General features: G+C 29.2%; 1 protein-coding gene and 1 non-coding gene across 2 annotated transcripts; one reads left to right on the top strand and one right to left on the bottom strand.

Annotated features, from left to right (window-relative positions):
* Positions 1-2016: 2016 nt before the first annotated feature.
* Positions 2017-4257, bottom strand: LOC126901718 (FH2 domain-containing protein 1-like). Its single transcript, XM_050678419.1, has 2 exons — positions 3039-4257; positions 2017-2737 (listed from the first exon to the last, which is right to left on the bottom strand). The coding sequence occupies exons 1-2, from the start codon at positions 4083-4085 to the stop codon at positions 2072-2074; spliced, it is 1713 nt and encodes a 570-aa protein (XP_050534376.1). The 5' UTR covers positions 4086-4257; the 3' UTR covers positions 2017-2071.
* Positions 4258-11763: 7506 nt separating this feature from the next.
* Positions 11764-11836, top strand: Trnav-aac (transfer RNA valine (anticodon AAC)). The gene has a single exon. It is a non-coding gene; the product is annotated as a tRNA-Val (tRNA).
* Positions 11837-13619: the final 1783 nt, after the last annotated feature.

Genomic DNA, 13619 nt, shown 5'->3' with positions numbered 1-13619 from the left:
CCCCCCCCCCCCCCCCCCCCCCCCGGGGCCGGCGGCAAACATCGCCGGCACCGTCATCGTTGTCGTTAGGGTCATCCCTCTCCGATCAACACCCGCTGGTTACTCCGTTCGCTTCTTCTACCGCCACTACACTACCATCACTACCACTGCGATGTTCGACCGTCGTCATGGTGATCACCCGAACACTCGACGCGCCACCCCTTTTACACATTTCCTTTCTTCACTTCGACCTTAACTCTTTACTTTGCGATCTGCGCTAAAAGAAAATCGCAACAGATTCTTTTGAACTATTAAATGGATATTTTTTATTTTTATATTTCCAGTATATTTTGAAATTCGACATCGCTTGATTTTGAGTATGCATGTCATTTGCCGATTCTATTATAACGTGTACGCTAAAACGTCGAAATTAGCTAACAAACCCATTGAGTTTTTTATTTTGCGTCGAACTAGTAAATTTTTCTTTTGAAAATATCGTTTTATATCGAAATTGTTTTGAATTGAATTACATTTACCCTAAAATACGTTTGGGCGTTTGGGAGTCGACATTTTCTCATCGAATCTCCAAATCAATGTGACTTTTATTGTGACTGAACTATAAACTATAAGGTCAAATGATTATGATTATTATTTTAATTGTACTTTTCAATTTAATATGTTTTATTACGAGTAATGATTATTTTAGATAAATGTAATGTAAAAACTAACTATGCAATAAAAATAAATAAAATACTATTTTATAATTTTTCTAATCAGCTATACACTGTATTGATTTCCTTAGAATTTATAATAAACAAAGCTTAAGAAGTCATTTTTAATTATTGCTCGAAACAGCGATTTACAGAAACTAAATATTTTTACGCTTTATTAACTTGTGGCTATCAAAATAATTAACCTTATAGTGACAACTAATATATTTTTTAAAGTCTAATTAGAATATAGTCAATTATTACTCCCACTGTTACAGTAAATATTACGCCTTTCCACATAGTAATGTTTTATAATTATGAAAGAAACACTTGTAAATACTAAGAAATAAAAACTACATATTATACGGATGAAATGTTTTACCGTTTAATATTAGATAATTGAATTAAATAAAAAAAATTCTCACGTTTTAACAATACTTTAAAAACCGCGGGGTTCTTTTAGTCAATAGACAGATGCAGTTGTTCAAAAATCATAAATATAACGTCTGTGTCAAAATAAAAAATGTGGACACAATAACGTAACTTGAAAAACATTTTCCTAAACTTAGTGCTACAATACTACATGATTATCGATCCATATTGTGATATTTAATATTATTTTTTATCTTCACTGTATCTATTAAACGTTAATTACTTATTTAAAAATTATTTAGATTTAGGGACTAAAGAAAGTAAATACAATAGACATGTATATTAACCTTAATATTATCAAAAGTTCAATAATTGTATTTAAAAATGACCCCAGTATAGTGGTGACCCGGCAAAGTAGAATCAAGAACAATAGACTTAACTGTATATTGAAATCTGACAATATTAACATGACTAGCCATCAACCCTTAAATACAATTGCGTATATAGAAAACATAAAAAAAAAGTAAAAAATTAAATGGAAGTTTTACTTAAACTATAAAATTACTTTAAGGAAACCAATTGTTGAGATTTTTTCATTTTTTTAATCTTAAAGTAAATTTACACCGTGGAGATTGTAAGTATTTTTACCTTGATGATTAGTATCACATAATAGAAAACTCGACGAGAGAATTTTTTTTATATTGTTACTCAAAGTAAAAAGTTAAATTTGATGTAGATTTGAAAGACACAGTATTTCATTAATTGCAACCAAAATATTAACAATAATTTTTTTTATTCGCAATACGAAAATATACATAAAAACATTCATAAGTATAAGAAAAATTGATTAAAACCAAAATAGAAAAATAAAATATATGAGTGCATAATAAATATTTCAAAAAAAAAAAAAATTACATCGTAATAAGTAAAATATTCAATAAGGAAAATAAAAATTTAAATTATACAGGAAAAAAATGTTCAAATTACATTTTTCATAAGTAGGGATTGATTCAATGAATGCTTTTTAACGAAAAAGAACCTTTTTTAATTTGGTTCATAAGCAATTCTCTATTACTAAGTTGCTTGTCCTCGAATCTGGAATGTGTATTTTTATTAAAATTGGTATCAACAGACTTGCATGCAATACCGTTCTTTTCATCATTGTTAACATTTGATTCAGTATGAGCTTTTTTGTTTTCATTTTCTTTAATAATAATATGAATTTGTTCAAAAAATTTATCGAGTATAGAGAAACATTCTTCCACATTAAAAGATTTCGTGTTCTCGCCAAAATGAGAAGCTAAATTTGTTATAAGATCTACCGTTGTTTTAAAATTATCATTAAGTACATCAATATCCTTATCTGCTTGACAGATAAACTCTATTAGATGTTTTTTAATAACTTGAGAATAGTTCTCTTGTGCCAGTGTAGATTTAAAGTTTTTTATATGGCGAGAACGATTACGAAGCTCAGCTTCCAAACATTCAAATGAAGTTTTTGACAGTTTGTTCAATGATGAACGCAAATTCAAAAAACTAAAAGTATTATTTGTACATTTTTCAGCCATTTCTACAGCCAAGTGGACGAAGGTAACATTTGGCTTGTTAGACCGAGTACCTATCAGTTTAGGCAAACTACCCAACGTGAAACCGTTTGCTTCACCAGCATAACTTCCCTAACATAATCATGTTTTAATTAATAACTTATTTATTTAATTTTTCAGCATAAATACAATATTACATATTTTTTTAATTTTGTAGTTTCGATTAATAATAATTAATAAATAATAAAATAAGCATGAATAATAAAATACATGAACGAGAAAATATTAAACAACTTTGTGTATACTAATAAACTGGTGTATTTTTTTTATATATGCCGTTTGAGTATAAAATTAATACGACATACTAATGCGTATTGATTTCATACTTAAATGATTCTTATTATAGAGACATAAAAATATCATTCACACTTACTGCGTTCAATTTATTGCCTAAATGTAATACAACGGACAAAAATTGTGTCAACGATTTGTCATTAATTAATGTGGAACAGGTTTGTTGATAATTTTTTAATGTCTCAAGAGATTCCGAATATATGAAAGGCCACTCTTCCTTTAACATCGTAAGGTCGATTTTCAATTGATAATACGGAATTTCGTTAAGCTTAACACAAAACTGTTCCGCCTTGCCAAGTGTCATAATGTCTCCGCTGAATTTTTCAATAGCCTTTAAGTCAGCGCTTATGGGCAATATTCTTTTTACCGCTTCTAATTTTTCAATAGCAATCATACTTCCATCCTCTAAACACTTGAAAAATTCTTCAGGCTTTGATTTTAATTGTTTTAACATTATGTTAATCGCGAGACTTCTCTTAGAGTCTAAAACGTTGGTCGCAGTAGATTTAAGTTTAGCGTTTTGAATAGGCGATGTATTGGATCGCGGTTTTTCACCAAACAACTCTACAATATCTTGACATTCAATTGCAAGATGCAGAGGTTCCAACGTCGACCACAAAGAATTTTCAATATTTTGGTTGTTAACTTTAGTCCAGTTGATTGTTTTTGTTTTAACGACCGTGGGTTTGATTGAGGATGTGCGACTTGTAGATGTACATCCTGATATCATTGAGGGAGGTGTTGGAATAGAGGACGGTATCGATGGAGGAGACATTATTGGCACAGGAGCTGGTGCATGATGTTCTGTGTTGACTGATGGAAGTGGTGGTGAGCTAATTTTCGACGTACAAGTCGACGGTAATGTTGTGGGACACGAATTCAAAGTGAGTTTTTCTCCGGATAATTGATTTTCGTGATCCTCTGGCAACGATACAGGTTCTAACTTTTTTAGTGTAAGTTTTTTTCGTCTCACTGATTTACTTACTTGAGAATTTTGTAGTGGGTCTGGCAAAGCTTCCAAAAACACGCATACAAAAATGAAAGCTTTAATGTACAAGTTCGAAGTACAAAAATATACTACGAACGATAATACTAATAAATAAAAATGGTCTTTTTGGATCAACATTTTCACAAAGACAAAGTGTTGTAACCTTTTAGGCTCCGTAGGTGATGAATTGAAAATATTCAGAAAAATTTTTATAGTCAAAAACACAGAGATGTTGTTTTAAACGTTAAAACTTACGAATTTTTCAACTCGAGTGACGATAAAATCTTTTGTTTATTACGTCGTTGCATGAATTATCGTTTCCATAGTAAATATTTTGACCAGTATAAATTAAATATAATAAAAATTAGTTATTTATCATGAAACATATACAATTTACTAAAATTTTTTTNTATAAATTAAATATAATAAAAATTAGTTATTTATCATGAAACATATACAATTTACTAAAAAATTTTCATTGTAAAGGATATTTTTTTTTTTACAAATATAAGAGTATTTAAATTCATTAATTGGCTAATAAAAAAAAAAAATAGAAAATTTATTATCATAAGCATATCTTAATTATATTGCAATTTTGTTTGAGTAATTTTGAACATGATTAAATTCTATTACAATAAATACATCAAAAGTGAATATAGTATAGCAAAATTACAACAATAAATAAAATAAAATAATTATCAAACTGTTTAGTGAAAAATCTATTAGAAGTTTCTTGAAATATTCTATTGTTTTATACCCAACATTTTATTTTTCTTAAGTTATGATTATAAAGAACATAGTATTAATGCTAAATATTTGAATTAATGTTTTTATTTTAGCATTTAAATTTAAGCTTGTAAAACATTGATATTAGCATTTATCATATTAAAGTTAGTAATTTTTGATTTCTAGCAGTTCTATGCCGTTCATATAATGGGGGCTGTTTAATTAGTACTATAAATGTGTATAATTTTAGTTTCCATAGTAAATATTTTGAACTGTAGAAACAATTAAATGCTTAAATGATTGAATAATAAAAAAAATCAATTATATCTTAATAATTTGTAAAAATAAACTAAGCGCTCAGGAAGCTAACCAAAAGATATTATGTATATTTTGTTGAAGATTTTATTTACATTAAAAAATTAATAACCATTTTGTTATTAATCAAGTTTTAATATAAATGAAGTTATATTTTTGAAGAAATGAAAAATTAGTTTATTATTATAATAGTGAATATTAGCTTAATACGTCATAATACCAAAAATTAAACTAAAATTTATTGATTGACTGAAGTAATATTCACACAGTTTAAAGAATATTATCCTGTTTCGTTTTCGTGTTTGTATTGAAAATGTTTAACTAATTATTTTTTTCTTAAAATTATTTGATTTTTTTATAGTTGTGCAGTGGCGGATCGGCCACCTAAGATATTGGGAGTTTTTAATGATTATTTTCCTACTTCAATTTATCTTGCCAATTGACCGCTAATTTTGCTATTGGTTTAAATTTTATAAAAGCAAAATTTAACTTTAAGTTTATAAAAAAATATCTAAAATTTTAAGTTAAAGCGATGTAAAATCATTGTCCGCGAAAACGAATTTGTTATATTATTTTATGAGAAAATAATCTGAATCATACATTTTTTTACAGATAAGATATACTGTAAAATATCTCTTTGACACTTCTTCATTGTCTTGGAATGAAGGGTCTTGTGTGCATGTTACTGTACAAAGACTTTACAACAAGCTTATTATTCAGGGGTTAATATATCAATAACGCCACCCACTCGACATATCACATTGCTCAAGCAAATTGTTTCTTTATAAAGTGTGCTGGACTATTAATGTATTATTTTATTTGGCGTAAATCTATTGATAGGAATCACAAACGGTCGTGTGTTCAAGGGGGCGAGTAATAAAAACGATAACGACCGCTTCATTGTATTACGTTTAACAATTGTATTTATTCAATTTTTTTTATCATAATTTTACAAAAAAAAGACGTATCATCGTGTATTCGCCGTGTCTCGTTCCAAGCAGATGTCTTACTCGTATCTGGACGTAAGGAATATAATAAATAACGCTGCCGAGCGTTCTCCCGCAACAAGACCTGTGCCGTGACCGGTCAGAAATCAGATAGAAGAGTATCGACACTCGAGTTCGGTATGGTACGCCATCGCGGAATCTTGTCGTTTATGCGTAAAAAATGATTTAAACGTCAGTGTCGAGTGTTTTGCGGTTTAGGTCAGCTGCCGATCACATACGTCTAGTCGTACTACTGACGGAGCTGCTGGTTTTGAAGAGACCAAAGAGTAGTCGAACCAACAACGTCGAGTCCGTCTCGCCGTGGGTGGTTTACATCATTATTTATTTTTCACCAGGCGTTCTTATAAGAGGAACATGGTGTTTTTCTTCGACCACCCTCCTTTTTGGCTAATATTATTAGGTAAACACATTATAAAAGGGATACATGTCGTTTGTTGTACGTGCATCTATGTTGGTGGCGTTACTGATGCTACCACTTGACTGGTAATGTATTCACGATACTGTAGCCTTTATGTCGTTTATCATCAGGTCTCCGCTATTATTTGAGCGTATGAATCTGTGGGATGCGCATTTCTAAGAAGTAACACGTCAGCACAACATACTTTACCCTTACCCTTGTTTAGCATAACCCATTTATTTAGTTGGGCAATTCTTATTATTGTTACTTATAAAAGTATCAACACTACAATGTGACATATTGTTTGCTGATAAATAATCATTATTCCAAAGGTCTATATTTGAATTCACGAAAACGTGTAATTTGGATTACTATATTTTCATTTCAGATGGAAATTCCACGCATACGAGTATTACTTATTATTCAAACAAGACAACAGATAATACTCAAGGACTGTTAAAAAATAATTAATTGAAAAGAAAACTTGCTGAGTTGAGTTCATTTGAAAATCAATTTAGGTTAAGCAGTATATGAGTTAAAACACCGACGGTTAAGCAATGGAAAGTTACAGTATATTTAAAATTTAAAACTGTTGTAATTATTTTTTAACTGATTTACCCGCTGTATCTATATGAGTAACGGGTTGGGTTTATTAATAGAGTGAATATATTCATCTTATCGGGCGTTCTATAGCTATTGCGCAATACAAAATCAAAACAAAACCATCTGTAAGTATAGCCATTTCGATTAGCATGTTTTTTAACCATAACGCTTTACCGTAGGGATCTGGTGTAAATAAGGACAACAGACGGTTCTTGGGATGTAAAAATATTAATGGAATCGTAATAGGAGATACAATGTTTACTGATCATCACTTAAGTAAAACTATTGACATATTACACAGCAATTGAGTGCATGTGCGCTTTTAAAATATTTGAAAAACGATTTTTAACAACGCAATATGTTGTTTCAGCTAAGTCATTTAAAAACGGTTACTTGGCATAAATTCATATATGAAAGTATAACTGAAAAACGACAGCATATCTATTTGATATACTAATTTTATTGGAACGGTATGTCGTACGCCGAGAGGGTTTTTCCCGCGTGTTATTCATCGTATGTCGATTGACATTACCAGTACACAGAAGTGGATCCGCAAAACACTTTGAATTGTTATTTGTTACGCGTTTAATTTTTGTCTCCAATCGCTGCGATAAACGTCAGGACGAAGAAAAGTGGCGGGGGAACGGAACGAGGAGAAGTCGAGCAAGACGTTAGCGAAGTAATTTCGAGGGTGGAAAACAAAAGCGAATCTAGGGAATAACAATAAAAACTGGTCCGGGGTATTTTCGTTGTTTAATTGGATTCGCTTTGTCCCGGGGCGCGATGCGAGGGAAGAAAAACCCGATACAAGAGGAAAGCTTTTAAACTAAAATGGAAACAAACAGCATACTGTGCCAAGTTCATTAATAAAACGGCAACCCCTCCCCGCCGGCAGCTAACGCTTAGTCGCCGTTTTACTTCCTCGTCTTCGTTAACCGCCACCGTTGCCGTCGTCAACACACTAAAAGCTCGTCCGGGTGCCATCGATTAAACCGTACCGGCCAATCGGAGCCAGCCATTTACGAAATGGCGGCTTTAAATGAAGTAGTAATCCTCCTTTGGCGGCGGTACACTTAACCGACCCGTTCCCCGCCAGATCACCATTACTTGGTTCATCCGTATATTCTCGCAAAGGCTATTCACGCACTGTATACACCAGTAAGCTCAATAAAAAGAGCTTTAATTTTATACTGTTTTTCGGCTGCCTTTGAGCATTGGCAATTATTTCTGACACATCATAGTATGTTATCACCGTTTTCTTTTTCGATTTCCTTTATTTGTCGCCAGAGAAAAAGAGCGAATTATTAAAAGTGATGTTAACATTTTTATGAGGACCTATAATAAATTATTTTTTTACTAATTTCCATTGAACTAGCGACCAAATTTCTATAATTGGTACGTTTATGCATGAATCAACCGACCATTTAATTTATACAAATATTTTTATCATTACGATATCAAATTAGTTGGCATTTATTCGAGTTGAACTCGATTGACTATCAACTAAACATTAAACTCAAATAACTGGCTATTATCTAGCTATTAAAATGACGAGTAGGCACATTTTATATGTTAAAAATTCAGAAAGTTCTCGTCCAACAAATATTATCAACTAAAATTATTTATAAATATACTCCTTTAAAAAATGGAGAAATAATTAAACGATAACCGATGGAGTTCACAGATAAAACATATTTAAAAAAAATCCTTATTTTATTGTTATAAAACTGTTAATGATATTTTCATTAAATTATTTACGCACAGTTGACAAGTCTCAATTGACTTTTATATGATTAGTTTAACCTTCAATATTAAAGTGCCTGTCGGAGATGATCAAAAATTAAGTTATGCCGTATGAATAGCATGTTTGTTAATTTCGATAATTAATTATATGACTTCATTGGTGAAATGCCGAGTCTCAAAAGAGTGCTGAGTGGTTAACTGACGTAAAAAGCCATCGTGAATGACTGCGAGGGCAAGTGGTCGGGCGGCGGTAAGCTGTGGCAGGACACCGCCGATAAAAGATCTGTTCAAAACGTCCGTTGGGATGAAATTGATGACCGCAATTCCCAAACTACAAATAACTTCTGGTAAAACGGTCGATATAAACTTGTAATGTCTAGTGTATTTTATAAAGTTGTTGTTGAAATGGTCGGAATGATCGGAGCAGGGCATTGTGTATTCATACAATATGGATGGTGTATATGCGAGCAGTATATTTCCCTTGATACCATCTCATATTTTATGCCACAGCCTGTTTAAAAATATACAATCACCGAACGAAGGAAAAAGAGAAAGAAAGAAAGAAAAATGAGTGAAATATTATTTTTACGTGATGTATACGAGAAATTCGCACGTCATTTCCATATCACATTTCTTTTTTTACATAAGACTTAATTAAATTTGTTAATGGAACATTTATGCACGTGCACATTTGTATTATATTAATATCACGCAAAGTTCAAGTATATCTTGAATAAATACAAACAAATTTATTTATCTATTTATAAAATGTATACCATTTAAATTTTTGATAAATCAGTTCGCTGAACTGAGTTTGTTTTATCATCATTTTATATTCAGTTTTAATTAATTTTCTTTTATTTAGAGTAGACAAATTTATTGTTTGAAAATATTATTATGATGCATTGATGCTCTGAATATTTCAGTCTATAAAATTAAAGTAACTTGATGATGAAAATGTGTCTTTTTCAGTTACATTGTTATAATTAAATTTTAATGATATACATTTTTTTTTAAATTTATTTAGTTTAAGACGTGTGGTGTCAGTAAAAGTCATAAATAAGATAAAGGGTTTTTATTATATTTAATTATCTGTTCACGCTGGAAAAATTAATGATGAAATAACAAACATTATATTTTCGATAACTTGATTAATCGAATTGTTAATAACACACTGTTATGTGTGTTTCAAAATTTATAAAAGTTATTTAAATAGTCTTTATTGAGGAATCTGCTTATTTGTATAATAAAAAAATATTCTCGTTCTAGCTATTTTATAATAGTGGTAGTGAGCAGTTGAATGGTAAACTTTTTCAATGAACAGGGTTAGAAAAAGATATCCTCTGAATAATACCATATTTTTATCCTAAACTTAAGAAGAACAGGACAAATCTATTTATTTTTTTACCCTATTTCGCCATGAATGTATATGTGCTCTTTATTTTTTCAATTTATCGTTTACAGGAAATTGAATCGAATTTTGTGTATGCATGTGATCCGAGACCACTTCGTCTAATAAAAAGAAACGCCATTTTTCCGTTCTAATAAAACACAAATATAAAGCTATCACGCATGGCAATATCCTTCTTGTTTCCTCACTATGTTTTATTTGTATCAAACGCATACAGGGTTTTATCCTTTCCCCCATTTTTTATTCGCTCATTTCCTGTCTACTTTTTATGCGACAAGATACTATAAAACTAACTCAATAAAAAATCATTACAACCTATAGAATCTATGTGTACCGACAAATGTGTACATATATATATATATATTTCTATTACAATGTTCATCTCTAGTCAACCGAAACAGTTATATTTCTCAGTAATGACCTATCATAGTTCAGGAAATCCTGTATTCGTTTCATAGATCTAGGGACAGTCATTTACTTTATGAAAAAAATTCTTAAACATTTGTTCGGGATATATTTTTATTGGCGTAAAAAAAAAGATTAAATAGAAGAGGAATTAATTTGTTAATTTTATTGTTTGGTTGTGACCTACCTAGTTCAGCGCTGGGCTATGTAGATTTTATCGTATTCTCTGACACAAGCTGTAGTTTTTAGAGTGGACGTTCAACATGATTAAATAATAAGTTAATAATCATAACGGGTTAGTAAGTAATAAAATAAATAGAGCTGATTATCTGATTGTGAGGTAATTGGTAGTAATTATAATCAACTGTTTTTTTACTGAAAATTCTATTAGAAAACTATTTATTGTAATAAATAGTTTTCTAAAACATTGCAATCCCATGTAGATCAATTCTTTTATTGATATTACGATTGTGAATTAATTTTGCAGAGGCTAATAATTATTTGACCTTCTACAAATTTATTAAAAAATTAAAAAATTAAGAGCACTAAATATTAATATACTTAAATTTAAGATTTTCTAAGCCACGGTTATATTAACAAACAAGTATGCGAATGTATTTAAGTATCATAAAGTTATTTTTTCATTATTTCCTTTCTTCTTTTGAGTAACAAATTGTATTGTTGATTTTAGGGAAAAGAGAAACCTGATCTAAAATATGGATGTTTTTAATTTTGGTAGTTTTTAGTTCCTATTAACCATTCAGTCTAAACAAATTAAAAATAATTTTAAAGTGTTTTATACAACGTTACTGTGTTTTAAGTTATAATTAAAAAATATCGAAATATCTTTATATGTAAGGCTCTTAAATAATGCAATGAGCTAATGTATATAATTGTTAGATGTAATCTTTTATACATAGTACATATTTGTCTCTTACATAGAACTTTTAGAACTTATATTATACGCATATTAGGGGAGCATACAAGGACTTAGCAACTACAATTTTTAAATAACTTGAGCAAAATTTTAGAAAAACTATGTGTTATTATACAAAAATTATTTTAAGGAGGAGAAAATTAGATGTAATATGCTCCTAAAAAAATGATTGCTGAAATTGCTGCTGTGTTTCCGGTCAAAAAGTATTTTTATTTTTAAAAAATTGGTAAACTTCAATTAAAATTTACAAATATTTTATTTATTTAATATGGGTTTCCGTGGTGTAGCGGTTATCACATCTGCCTAACACGCAGAAGGTCCCCGGTTCGATCCCGGGCGGGAACATAATTTTTTTATACAGATATTTTTTAGCACTTTTTTTTTTATTCATTAATTTTTAATATCATCATGTTGTTGAAATTCACTCTATTTTATTTTACTGGATTACTTAGGAATTTCTATTTTTCATGTTTAATTTCTTTAAATTTTGTTTGGAAATCATCCAAACAAATTTTTTTGAATACTTAATTAAATAATTAGTTAAATAATTTTTAATAAATTATGTTGAAATTAAATACATTTCACGAATCTCATTACATTTTACTTAATGCGTTTATTCATAAGAAGGTCGATACCTAAACGCCTATTATTTACATAAGATACATAAATAAACTTAAGTGTTTAGTTTAAATATGACGATTGATTATAATATTAACATATTCAACAACCACTCATAAAATTTATGATCATACACACATTTTAATATTTTAAAAAAAAGTTTAATTTAAGAAGAATACATTTTTAAAACAACAAATACCAAAAATTCTATTTGTACACATGGATAAGAATAAATCTTCGAATAAATATCGAAATTTGTGTAACTTAAATTTATATATATAGTCTTGTTTTGTACAAATACTTTTAAGTCATTTTTTTAGCCATTAAACTAAAATATCATTTTGTTTTAAATTATGTCGATTAAATGTTATGCAAAAAGTGTTTTTTATTCCGCCGTGATTTATATTTTTTTGTTAGATTTTGTAAGATCGACATATTTTGATACCGGCTATGAAGAAATCAATATCATCGATCCAAATTATAAAGTAAAAAAATTTGAACAATTGAAATGTTCTTACTTATTTAGCGGATTAAATCACATGATATTGACGAAACTATTATTTGAAAAATCTTTGGTTAAAATTAGAAAAACGATTAATTTGAATAAAGATTACAATGTAATTGTTAAATCTCAAATAAGCACTTTATACAGAGACGATGTTGATATTCAAGCGGGAGCATTGTGGTTATTAAATTTATACACAAGTATTATTGCTATGTATGATAACTATATTGTACATGAAAATCTAACAGAAGAAAGTAATTTAATTGTCGAGCTAATTAATTGTCACGATTATGTTACTAATAAATTATTATCGGAATCGGCAAACTGTGAAAAAAATAGCCAGTATTATTTGGATAACACAGACTTTGATAATTCTCGGAAGCTTGATGGAAATTATCTCGTAGAGTATGTTACAAAGAACTTAAATTCTATTAAAGATTTAATGGGCCGTAATTATAAAGCTAAAACATTGATTGATAAACGCCCTCAATGTTTTGACAAATATAATCTGTTTATACACAGATTTGGAAATAAAAGAGAAGATACTTTAAAAATTATAAATACATTCCACTTACAAATACATTGGAGAGGTATTCAAAACAAAATCAAAGACGCTTATGAAAATGCTAATAAACTTGATTGGGCCAATACAAAACTGCGTTCAATATTAATGTACTATACAATAGTTTTTAATTTCTTCAAAGTAATTATTTTGAGAATAATTTGGAAACAAATGGAATACATTCAAAACCAGGATGTTTCAAGACTTAAAGATGGCATAACATCTTGTCTATATTATCTTAATGAATTTAAAAATTATTTTTATTTAAATGATGATTTTGTTTTGAATAAGTTTATTGATAGTATTGACAAACATTTAAATAATATCCCAAAGACAACTGACGGTCAAATAGATCTAGATCAGTTAACAAGTTATCAAAAGCAATATACAAACATTTTAGGTATAGAACTCAACAAAACAATTTCAAAAATTTGCGAAACTTT

This window comes from Daktulosphaira vitifoliae, unplaced genomic scaffold, assembly GCF_025091365.1.
Source record: "Daktulosphaira vitifoliae isolate Bord-2020 unplaced genomic scaffold, ASM2509136v1 Scaffold_3, whole genome shotgun sequence".
In the NCBI taxonomy this organism is placed as follows: Eukaryota; Metazoa; Arthropoda; class Insecta; order Hemiptera; family Phylloxeridae; genus Daktulosphaira; species Daktulosphaira vitifoliae.
Note: the sequence above shows the minus strand (reverse complement) of the source record. Positions and strands in the feature narration are given on the sequence as shown.